At 40.7% G+C, this 13,055-nt stretch overlaps 1 protein-coding gene across 1 annotated transcript in view; it reads right to left on the reverse strand.

Annotated features, from left to right (window-relative positions):
- SLC6A11 (solute carrier family 6 member 11) overlaps positions 1–13,055 on the reverse strand; it is a 101,544-nt gene that overhangs the window by 56,218 nt on the left and 32,271 nt on the right. Inside the window, exon 6 of the mRNA XM_081176679.1 lies at positions 10,920–11,052. Within this exon, the coding sequence (XP_081032805.1) occupies positions 10,920–11,052 (133 nt within the window). The remainder of the gene's footprint in view (positions 1–10,919; positions 11,053–13,055) is intronic.

The raw sequence follows: 13,055 nt of genomic DNA on the forward strand, positions 1-13,055 counted from the left end.
AACCATTGCTGTAAATCAAAATCAAAAGTGTGGAGAATGCTGTTGCACCCAGGTTTCATTTAGGCAGTTAGTTGTCTGCAAGAAGAGGATGCTTGACTAGATGGGCCTTTTGCTTGTTCAGCAGGGGTATTCTAATTTACCTAAGAAACCCTCACAACCACTGCTAGAAACTGTCCCTCCAAGAAGGACTGGAGCCAGATTGAAGCAGTGCATCCCAGTCTAATCTATGGTCCAGACGAATATGGTAGTCAATGGTATCAAAAGCTACTGGAAGAACCAGTTGAATTTATAGGGACACATTTCTCCCTGTCCAGTTTTTGGCATATAAATTGCACTACAGCAACCAAGCCCATTACATAATCAGGCCCAGATTAAGATGGAACCAACTAATCCTTATTTGGAAAATTCAAGATGAGGCACCATTACCGTAGGGCTAATATATCATGCACATATATGTATCAATCATACTTCAATAAGGTATAAGTAGAAAGAGTTAACCTAAGATTTAACTCAGAATAATAGCTAAAAGTGATTACAGAAAAGCAAAAATCATTTTTGACACGGATGCATTTATTCCTGGGCAAAATTTTATATAGGAAGTTGATGGGCACAGGTTTCAGCAGGAAATATGGTTAGATCAGGGTACAGTTAGAAATCCAGAACCAAACAGGAGTCTATATGTACCAATGAAGAGTAAAAGATTAGGCAATACGTTCTTGTCTAGAAATGAGAAAACAGAGGAAAATGTTAGGGAACAGGGAAGTAAGAATTATGATTCAAATTGAGAAGGCATTCTGCATGTGTCCAGAATATATAGACACCAATGAGAATACTGGCATGCCCATCGTTACCATATACGGAAACCCAAAAACTGTATAAAAGAAGTTGGGAAGTTAAGCTTGGGGTGGAATTTTAGCTTGGACTCTGGTGGCCCATTTTGTTGCATTAATGTTAGGTAGCTCTGTTGGACTGTGCTGATGGGCCACCTCCACAAGTAGACTGACATGTCTTTGGAAGTGTAAGAAACTATTTGCTTTCTTTGAAGCTGTGTATGTCTGTGTGCGCAGTTTCAATTTTTAAAAAATTGTTAAACTTGCAACTCAGTTATGTTGACTCTACAATATTGAGTTCATTGGATAAAGAAATCCCCAAAGCCAGGAAAGTAAAACAGTAAGACAGTTGTAGGGTACCTCCAGCCTTAGAAAATTTTCACACATCTCTTTCAGTCTTGCTGCAATTATGCTATCCTCCAAGGGGGCATTTGCCACCCTCATTACCCACTTGATGAGTCTTCCTTTGGCTGCTCTTATCAGCCAGGAAGGGCAAGGGTGGAGGAGTATACCAGTGGTTGGTCTCGCACCTCCAAAAATCCCATCTGCATCCTTCATAAACTATCCAAAACAAAAGGTCAAGCCATTTCCACAGTTGCATTAACTGTGGTATCCCAAGCAAAATGATTACAAGTTGTATATATTTGCACTGAATTTTTCTTCTACTCATCCATAAATCAAACACAAGAAAGCTCAAGGCTAAATTTAGACTGCAAATAAAGCTGCATTTATATGAACAGAAGCAAATGTATAAACAAAGGACTTTCACTGAAGTGTTGTAAAGTTAGAATGTTAAATATGGAAGAGTCTTTATGCGCCCTGTCTTCTGGCAGCACATTCATGCATCCTTAAATTATTATTAGTATTATATTTATACCCCACTTTTTTCCCTGACAGGGACTGTAAGTGGCTTACAGATAAAATACAAACAGCTTAAAAACATACAGGGAATTTTAAAAAATAATAATAATTGAATTATAACTATATGTAGATATAAAAAATTAAAAACATAACAATAAAACAATAAAAACAGCACTGTACCAGCCCTTTCATTAAAATTCCCAAAAGCTGGTTGGAATAAGAAGGCCTTCACCTGCTGGCGGAAGGCACACTTTAACTGTGCAAATGCACTCCTGGCCACTGCAGAGTCTTGGGCATCCATGCTCAGGGCTGAACCCAGGAGCAGGCCCAAACTGTGGACCAGTGTCTTCATGAGGAGTGTTGCCCCATGCAGGACAGGTTGAATCCCTCTTCCCTGTTTTACCTTCTGACTGACCAAGAGCACCTCTGTCTTGCCATTTGTTCACCCTCATCCAGTCCATTACTGATGTCAGACAGCAGTTTAGAATTGAGAAGAGCTTCCATGGATTTAGGTGGAAAGGAGAAACAGAGCTGGGTGTTCTCAGCATACAGGTGACACTAAACCCGGAAACTTCAGACAACTCCCAGCAGTTTCATGTAAATGTTAAATAGCATGGGGAGCAGAAAAGAACTCTGAGGGACCATACAGGTCAACAGCAAAGGCATTAAACAGGAGTCCCCAGCACCATCTTCTGGGTTCACCCTTCCAAGGAGAAACAGAGCCACTGTATCATCCCAAGTCCCACCCCAGCAAGGCAGTCCAGAAGGATACCATGGTCTATGCTTTTGAAAGCTTCCGAAATGTCCAGCACAACCTTACAGGGACACACTTCCCCTGTCCCACTCCCCCAAGTTGACCAACTCCTTGCTGATGCAATGGAGACGGGGTGGGGTGGGGGAAAATAATTTTGCTCCCTACACTGCCGCAAAACAGATCTTCAAATAGGCCCCAACCTGTGTTCAGCCGGATTCATTCCAAGCTTTCTGCCAATGTTGCTCTAGTCGCAATCATGTGTTTCATCATCACTAGCTCTATAGAGGACCAAGGAGTTGGATTGACTCCATGAGAGGAGATGCCTCAAGAGCCACTCCAAAGGCTGAGTGGTTTTGTGGAAATGTAGGGAATTTTTCCTGGGAGTGAAATGAATCCCATGTAATTGCTCTCCAGCATTGCATGGGGATGGTAGAATGTATCAAAGGTTTGGACTTGCAGTGTCAATTAAACAGTACATTTAGATTAGTCTGCACTGCAGGATATCCTGGTAATATTTTGGGTGCATTGGCTCCCATTTACAATACATTAAATTTGAGTCACGCATACTACGCATTAACATTCAGTGTTGTACTATTCCCATCCTTAAATACAACTTCTGCCCTTTGATTCCCCACTTAATGACCTGGAACCTTATGTTAACTTGTACCGTCATTATGGAGCTTTGTTGCTGTTATTATTACTGGGTACATCTCAAAAAGCATTGCAAGCTTCCTGTACTTTTTCTTTTCTTTTCTCCAACATGTCAAACTTCTCTGAATAAAACAAGGACAACATCGTTTCTAATTACACTAGATCCTGTTTTAATTGCCTCTAATTGCCTAGTGTATTAATTTGCATACCAATGCTCAAAATAGTTCCTCCACATCACTACTATGCCCCAGCAATGTCAGTGTGCTGAGAAAACAAAACAAATATCTAGCCTATCTGTTTGGACTGCAAGTTTGAGTCATTACATAAACTGAGACTTCTGATCAGAAAATCACAGTATATACAGTTTGCAATGCAGCAAGCTTAACTCTGGAGAGCCAGTCCAGAAGTAAAGCAAACCTCAGGAGGAACGATACAGTTTATCTTTAACCTGTTGAGACAGAATAGGAAGCACTCAGCATGGCAAATTTAGCTGGAAAAGTTAAAAATAGATTTCCCAGGCTGCTGCTACAACACAGCATGTCAGTTTAATGTTCACACACTATATCACCACAACTTCAAGATGAATCAGAAAAAAGAGTTGGCTGTAGTGAACCTTACTCCTTTGCTTTACTTGGATTGTGCGTATACCATGTTATTTGTTAGCCAATCAAGATTTTTTGCAAAAATGGGCCCCTCCAGACTGCTATTTTATTGGAGATATATTCTGCTAAATGTTCACGACACAATAACAGTGCATTAAAGGTAAAGGTACCCCTGCCCGTACGGGCCAGTCGTGACCGACTGTGGGGTTGCGTGCTCATCTCGCTTAAGAGGCCGGGAGCCAGCGCTGTCCGAAGACACTTCCGGGTCACGTGGCCAGTGTGACGAAGCTGCTCTGGCGAGCCAGCACCAGCGCAGCGCACGGAAACGCCGTTACCTTCCTGCTATAAAGCGGTACCTATTTATCTACTTGCACTTAGGGGTGCTTTCGAACTGCTAGGTGGGCAGGAGCTGGGACCGAACGACGGGAGCTCACCCCGCCGCGGGGATTCAAACCGCCGACCATGCGATCGGCAAGTCCTAGGCGCTGAGGTTTTACCCACAGCGCCACCCGCGTCCTAACAGTGCATTAGTGGTGGTTTAATTCTGCTTTATTAGTTGTTCCATGGTGCTACCCCAAATGCTGCTACATTATTGCTGTCCAGCGCAACAAACATGTGACCAAAAAAAAAAAGCAAAAAAAAAAAAAGCCAGAGTATTTGTGATATAAGAAGTTACAGGATTTCAGCAGGGATATGCACCAACTGGAAACAAAACATTCTAACCACCCCAAAACTTTTGTACGGGCAAACAGTACTGAAAAATGGGATGACAAATGACCATCCCAATAACATAAAGTGCACAAATCATCATGAACGTGCAAAGAAAAGGATGTCTGGAGGCTCCCAGTCCCTTACACTGAGGCTTTTCTCACTGCAGTTTAACAATTATGGTTGCATTTTGGTTTAATGTTTTACAACTGCCATGAGAACTTTGCCCAGATTTACTGAAACACATTTTGCTTTCCTCAAGATTCTTTGAACGTTTGCCTGACTAGAAATCTCCATACTCATTTAGAAACTCTGCTTAAATCTAAATTTAGTGGCACCTGAGGGGATGTTTGGCCACATACCAACACACACATGCACATGAGTTTTTACTAGTGTTATTTAAATTATTTATTCCTTCCACTGGGATTCTTCAGATGCTTGACCTGTGCAATGACTTAAAAAATATTTTATGTGAAATTAAGAGGGGATTCAGCAACAGGAAAAAACAATGTTTAAAATGTATGAGTGAATGGAATCAGTTATGAAGACTTGATATTCATCTCAATTGTCAGATTTGGGATTACATTAAAGGCTGCACAATTGCCATTAAAGTTTTAACATAATTTCAAAATGAGGCTGGGTTTTGGGATTTTTATTTTTATTTTTTGCCTTAGACGCAAAAAGTCATTCAGCTATCTGCATAACTCTTTACAGAGTCTACTGGCAAACTGAAATTGTCTGCAAAAGTTTTTCACTGCCACTCCTTTTTTTAATCTAGAGTGGCTAAAATGTGATTCTGACTATATGAGAAAAAAGTAATAATCTACACATACATTTTCATTTGTATGAGATTATGTGAGTAATACAGATTGAGTATGTCAAGTCATAAATTATTAACACTGAAATAATCGCTGTAGTTGTGCATAAAAATATTTGTCTTTTTATTTTATCAGTCATTTACTTACCTAGTATTATTAAGTCGCTTCCCTGTACTACTTTTTAAAAACTAGACAGACACCCTATTTTTTAAAAATAGGGTGGAGGAAAAATCAGAAGCTCTGATTGTAAAAAAGGAAAATATTAAATTGAGGCGATGAGGCCACTTGTATAACTGAGACTGAAAACTACCCTAAGTTATTTTTCACAAGGGAATGACCCTCAAGTTCCTCAATGTATGCATTGTCACAGCCCAAAAAATCCTGCTTAATTTTTAGGGTGAAGCTGAATTCCTTTTCATGTCTATTAGACTGAAGCCTAATCTAGTCTCCGGTGCCAATTAAAGATATCTGCGACAGAAAACCACATGGGGCGAGGGATTAAATAGTTTGTTTTTATTGCAATTCCATGCTGATTGCAGTTGCATGTGAAATACAATTGCAGTGCTGCAGAAAGACTTCTGCAGCAAGCTGCTCTGAGATTTCCTTAAATCCTCACCAACGTGTTAAGAGAAGAAGAAAACATTTTTCAGTGTTTTAAAACTTCAACGAGAAAAAGCAGGAAAGCCTAAAACTCTGCATGCATCTCATGAATGTTCTACTTTCCTCCTCTGAATACAGAGATCAATCTTGGGCTGCATGTTAAAGCCTCACTATGAAGGACTATTCTCTGCTATTACTTCAAGCTGAAACAAAAGACACTTCAGGAGATATAATCATTGCTGCCTAGTTCCCCTTCCCGAAGACTTACAATGGTTCCCAGTTCCTTTCTTTTTTCGCACATCTTTCTCTTTTATTTTCCTCTGCTGTCCCTTTACACTTTTTCTTTATGCCTCATTGAATCCATTAGACTCCTTATTCAGTCTACTATTGAAAAAAATAAATTTTCTGTGTGGAACTACTGACTGAGTCTTAACTGCTGGCAAGTACAGCTTAACTCCTTCTGATGAGATTACTTTAGAGTTAGAAGGTGAAAGGTACACAGGCACTGTTCCTTAACTTTATGAACATGTGCACATGTTATGTTGGCTTAACTTCACCTCTGCATGAGAGCTTTCTTATCCTCGCTCTCCTCTAAACAAGCAAAAAAAAATTGGTGCTAAGTGACTGGCAAGTCTGCAGTAGCAGCAGGATGAACTGCCGGTTTCTGCATCTTACTCTCAGTGTTCCAACTGAATTTGTAATGTTATTGTCAGTTTGAGAATTTCGGTCAAGGGATGAATACACCACTGCCAGATGTTACTATCCCCAGAAATGAGCAATACATTCTGGCTCAAAACATTTCAGGATAAGAAAAATGGCAGAAATCCAAAGCATCTGGAAAGTCCACGTAGCAGGAGATGTGGCACAAAAACAATGTACTAGCTTGGTATTTCATGTAACTTCATAATTCCGGTCAGATGAAGAGCACAGTCCCCGTCCCCCGTCCCCCCGCAGCAGGATCTCACTAGAGCTCAGCTCCGGCACCTCTCAGGTGGGCACCATTTCCATTCTAAGAGGAAAAAGTTCATGGTGAGCTCCAGAACCTCTTTTTCTAGAAAAATAGCACCGATGAAGAGGGTTTAATATTAATGAATCTTTGAGGATGTGCCTACAAAGAACCTGCCTTTTGGCATCTGATCTGCTGAACGCTGCCACCAATATGCAGAATGTTTTATGTTCTGAGCCAGAAAATAGTTTTGGTGAAATGCTCCTTGATTTAATATGTTTTAGCATTATGAACTGTCTAGATTTATTAGCAAACCAAGTAGCTGTAAACTTTGGTGATGCACCTAGTACCCGCTGAGATCTCAGCTTGACCAACATGGTTTAGCAAGACATGAATATTATGTCCCAAAGGGCCCCAGTCAGCACCCAGCCTAACAGAGTACGCACTCAAAAATAATCATCAGAATCCTCTGCAACAAGTAGATATTTCTTGGTCAGCGTGCAAAGGTTTTCGTGAAAGAAGAAAATGTGAAAAACTCTGCCAAACAACATCAGTGGACAGAAGCATATAGGGGAAGGCAAATTTTCACAGAGAATATTTTTTTGCAGTTCATATGATGACTCTTACCTTTCCAACTTTTTCACTGATTGGTTGGAACTGCTTTAGGAAACAGTGTTAGCTATCTTGAGAATGCTAGACAGTTCTGCCTACCAGTTGCTGGGAATACCAAATGGTAAAAAAAGTAAAGGTAAAGGACCCATGGATGGTTAAATCTACTCAAAGTTGACTATGGGGTGTGGTGCTCATCTCACTTTTCAGGCTGAGGGTGATGGCGTTTGTCTACAAACAGCTTTCCAGGTCATATGATCAGCATGACTAAACCGTTTCTGGCACAACGGGACACCGTGGCGAGTGCTAGTGCTTGGAAATGCCGTTTACCTTCCCGCCACAGCGATACCTATTTATCGACTTGCACTGGTATGCTTTCAAACTGCTAGGTTGACAGAAACAGGGACAGAGCAATAGGAGCTCACCCCATCACGTGGATTTGAACCACTGACCTTCTGACTGGCAATCCCAAGAGGCTCAGTGGTTTAGACCTCAGCACCACCCACGTTTCTATACCAAATGGAGATAGTGTTATTGTACTCAGGTACTGCTCACTAGTTTCCTAAAGGCATCTGGTTGGTCAGTATGAGAACAAGATGCTGAACTAGACAGCCTTTTAGCCTGATCAAGCAGCCACTTATGTTCTTAAAGTTCTGTAATTCAATAAGGCATACCATAGCTATGTACTTTAACACATACTAATCACATACACACACCACAGCACTTATGAGCTTCACTGGAAAGTACAGCAATGGAATTTTGAACAATTTGCTACTTTTCAGTAAGCAAACATTACCTTTTCCATTCCCACTGATTATGTATTCTAGTACAACTATATGTAAGGAGAATCTGTTGACTCTGAACAATGCAAAAGCAAGATTAGGTTACAATTCCATGTTTTGAAGCTTTTTTCACATCAGTAAACCATAATGATGGTATTTCAAAAGGCCAATTTACAGAATCAAAAACTTTTTTTTTTTGCATGATGAGTTTCTTACAGAGCTAGCAACACTGTGCAATGGTCATTTGATTGTTTAAATACTTATGACAAGCATCTCCCCACTACATCTCAATGAAGGCTTAACACTACTCTGACAGCACAGTAAAATGATTCCTCCATTGCAGAATCATGGCAAGTTTTGGTTGTATGACATAGTGTTTCAGGCTTTAATTGACTATTCATTTAAGTGGTTTCTTCAGAGAGTAATAAAGCATGTCCACTTTTCATATGCAATGCTAAGCTAAAGCTTTTGCTTCTTCTTGCTCCAGGCAGAGCAAAGCAAAGCAGGCACAACCAATAAGCTTGTAACAGCATAGCAAGCCCCCTTTCCTTTTTTACTGTGGTTCACTGTGATGTGTGAAACAGTCTAGTATTTGGTATACATTTTTTTCTTTTTAGCAGGAATAACCTTAGATCAGTCTTCTTCAAACTGGTCCCTCCACCCGTGATGGCCAGGGCGAATGGGAATTTTAGTCCAAAACATCTGGAAAACACCATGTTCAGGAAAGGTCACTCATAAAGTAAGAATTCTAAGTGAAGTGGGTGGCCTTTTTTCCCCCTATTTATTAAAATGATGTATACCCTTGTCCTTCAATCAAATTCCCAAAATTTATAAAATTTCAGATCCAAATAAACCAAGTTAAAAATAAACAAAAAATACACTAAAGCAGCAAAATCTATAAGAGCAGTATGCACAAATGTCCTATGCATACTTTCCTAAGTGTAAGCCCCACTGAATTCAATAGGGCTTACTTCTGAGTAGACAAGCAACGGGTTGTACTGCAAATTAAATTAAAAGGTTTGACAAAATAATACTTCAATCACCTAGTATTCATAAAGTCCAGTGTACAAAACTTTCAGACCCAGCCTATTACTGGCAGGGGGGGGGGGAGAGAGTCAAACCAGTTCAGGCACTTTGGAATCCATTTTAAAAAGGCCACATTAATAATAATTTTATTTCAGATGTAAAAGTAACAAACAAAAGGATGCTAGCATGATTAAAATAATGGATTTAAAGAGCTTGCAATTGTAAGTTGCTTTGAGACATTTTATATAATAAGCATCAAATAAATGCATTAAAAATAAAAGTGCCCCACATTGCCACGTTTCTCCCCACACTACTCTCATGTAGATGTTGACACATATCAAACTATTTTGAAGCAAACATTTTGTGATATGTGACAGTCAGCTTTTCATAGAAAAGAAATTTCTGTGAGCACACACACACAAGTCCTTCAGAAACCTTGAAGTAGGTATTTGGCTATCACTGGGTGACTAGGAGCACTGAGGATTCAGCAGTGTACAATGACTTCCTGTGCTCAAAAGCAGGCTATCTTGTACTCAGAGCCAGCCAGCTTATGAGGCAGGATGAAGCAGCTGCCTCAGGTGGCACCCTTGTTCTCAGTTTTGCCACCAGTCTGCCCAGCCTCAATGGGCAGAGAGGGACCAGTAGCAAAGCTCTGCCGAACACCTCCCCATCTGCTGAGTCAATGAGAGGGGAGGCAATCCACCACCCAGCTTTGTCACTGAAAGATTTTCTCCCCACTCCAATTTGCTGCTGGGTGAGTGAAGGGAATCCAAAATTGATCTCTCCCATCTGCCACCTGGTAGGGAAGACTCTGCAACAACTTCTTGAGGAGAAACTCTTGAAGAGAAACTCATCATGGAGGTAGGAGTGAGGTGTTTCACCTCAGGTGCCCAAATGCCGCAGACTACCCCTGCTTGTACTTGGGGAAAAGCACGTGGGTTTTGTTAAGGATCTTAACTGCATTGAGATGCAGCAGAAAAAAACGGTATTATAATTTGCTGGCTTTGAATCTTTGAAATTCACTGTATTCTGAATGCGGTTAAATATTCATTTCTGCATTAACAGAAGTGTCAAGAATAGTGTTTCTAAATAAATGCTGCCTAAATTCTGTGAACACAATGAACTTGACAATTTCATAGCAAATCACAGCCCTATCAACTTACATTTACATGATTTCTGTGGCTGGCCTCATCTTGTGTGTTTACCAAAACAGTACTGTACATAAATTTCTCATTCCTTTCTACTGATTAGATGAGCTTGCCTTTCCAGAAATCTTGAGCTGTTTTGCAAAAGACAAGTTTCATATATGTGAAAGATACTGCTATTGTTTGTTTATTCATACTAACAGTGTGAAGTTATACACATCTGCTCAGAAGTAAGCCCTTTTGGCTTTAATATAACTTACTCCCAGATAATAGTGAATAGACTTTCAGCCTAAATAATATTATAGTTTCAATACAGTGGGTTGCATTGAAAGCTGTGGTAGCAGACGTCTGCTGGTGCAAAGGGACTTCCACATGCTCTCCTCTCCACACCAAAACCTGCTCTGGAGGGTCCCTCAGCCCCCCCCCAGCTGATTTGGGGGGCACATGTTGCTGGAAGAGACAGGAGAGGAAGCAGCAGCTCTGTTGTGTCGTGAGAGGCCTTTTGTGCCAATGGGGCTGAGGTAGGATTCAGTCCAGTATGACAAGCTATCATAAGCTTACATAGTATATAGAACCATTACTTTTACCTTGCCAGTTGACTTGGTTCCTTTCCATATGCAAAAATAGCAAATAGTCCAGGCTGCCAAAAGACATAGTGCCAGCTCCCAGCGAAGATTCCCAATGTGTTCAATTCCATCAGATATGGCCAACACCCTGCGTCTGCACAAGAATAAAAAAAGCCATAAATTGCTGGAAACTTTTAATGAAGTCTATAGAAAGTTTGAAAGAAAGAGGACAAAAGAATTGCTAGAAATCTATCAATGTGCTAAGCAAGGATCATTATCAATTATTATGATACCTTTCACATTGGCTAGTGTTACAATTAGTATAACAACAAGGTAATCTGTAAAACTGCCAACTAAATGTGGAAAGTCACGTGTCAAAAGTTGGTTCCCATTCATACAACAGCTTCACACACTCAGAACAAGCACAAAAAGGCAACTGCTCCGTGACCACTTTTATGTGCAGTGCATACTCTGTAAACCAAGACAATTTGCTTGTGGTAGAAATTGTACCATCAAGCCAAAGGCAACCTATTCCATTTAGCTGCTATCTTGATTCAAGTCTGGTACGCATTTACCAGACACACAATATATTCAGTAAAAAAGTAACCACAGTCAGGTCCCCACATTAGCCTGATATGTACCATGGAAACAATCTGGCTGGATCAAACACATGACACAAAAAATAATTTTTATAAGGCTTTAAGATGTTTTATTCTTGAATGTTGCTGAGGTTCACCAGAAAAAGGCTTTGCAGACTGCATGTGGACCACAAGCAGCAAGTTGGATGACCCTATCATAGAGGAATGTTTTCACGTGGCGCCTAACAGTATGTATTGAAAGCACCAGGCAAGCCTCCCTGAGGGAGCCACTGCAGAAAATAATCCACTCTTGTGTTGCCACCCTCCAAACCTCTTGTGGAGGAGCCACATGAAGAAGGGCCTCAGATGATGGTTGCAGGGTGCAGTTCGGTTCAAATGAGGAGAGGCAGTCCTCAAAATATTGTGGTCTTGAGCTGCTTAAGGCTTTATAGATCAAAACTAGCACCTTGAGTTGGGCCAGGAAACTGATTGGCAGCTAGTGCAGTGGTGCCAGGATTGGCATTATATGGTCAAACTATCTTGCCCTGGGGAGCAACCAAGCTGCCAAGTGTTGCACCAGCTGCAGAGGCAGCCCCACATATAACACATTGCAGTAGTCTAATCCAGAGGTTAGCAGAGCTGAGGCTATCCCTGTACAGATGAGGTGCAGCCGGGCCACCAGCCAAAGTTTATAGAAGGCACTCCAAACCACCTGAGCCTCAAGCATTCTGTGACAGCAAATTCTTGAAGCCAGGCGTGCAGGCTGGATGGTAGGTGGGGGAGAAAGATAAAGGATTTCACACACCCAAGCTCTCTGTAGATTTGTGTACAGAGTCTACATGTGCAGAAATTGTATATTCAAGGATGGCAAAAGCCAGTTTCCACTCCTATCTCGTTCTCTTTCAAATTTTATTTGTAGTGCCATGCCTGTAGCCTGAAAAGCAGTGCCAGCAGAACAGTGGAGAACTCAAGGCATGGGACAGCCTGATTGGTAATTACCCTTATTCTGAATTTTTGCTGCTCCTCAACACACATTAAAAACCGACACATTAAAAATATCATAACATGTAACAATTTTTATATACCATACACATTAAGAAAACTCTCAAAGCAGTTTACAAAAGTATGGTTTTTTAAAAAAAAAAACAACAACGGAATTTAGGGTGCTACTCATGTGTAACAGCTAGGTTAATATGAATAACCTGGATATAAACATGCTAAACACTAGTCTCATCATTCCTTGAATATTAATATTTGTGGCTACCTACCAAATACAGGCATTTCAATTTTACTTGATGAAAATAATACACTGTAGTTTGCCCAAAACTTGCTTTGGCCTATGAGTCATGGGCATTTCATCTTTGCTTGCAGCTTTGATTTAGAGAGGGTGCAGCTGGGTCAAGGCAGAGTAAAGCAGAAAGGAACAACAAGTGAAGCAGAGAAAACAGAGCAGTATGCAGTTTTCCTCCATTGCCATAATTAAGCTGCAATCAGCCATGTGGACAGAAACAGTTTACTTCTGTTTTGGGGAAACAGTTACTTTTATTTGGCCAAATCAGTTTGTGCACAAGTCCACACT

This window comes from Podarcis bocagei (assembly GCF_964188305.1).
Source record: "Podarcis bocagei genome assembly, chromosome: 2".
Lineage (NCBI taxonomy): Eukaryota > Metazoa > Chordata > Lepidosauria > Squamata > Lacertidae > Podarcis > Podarcis bocagei.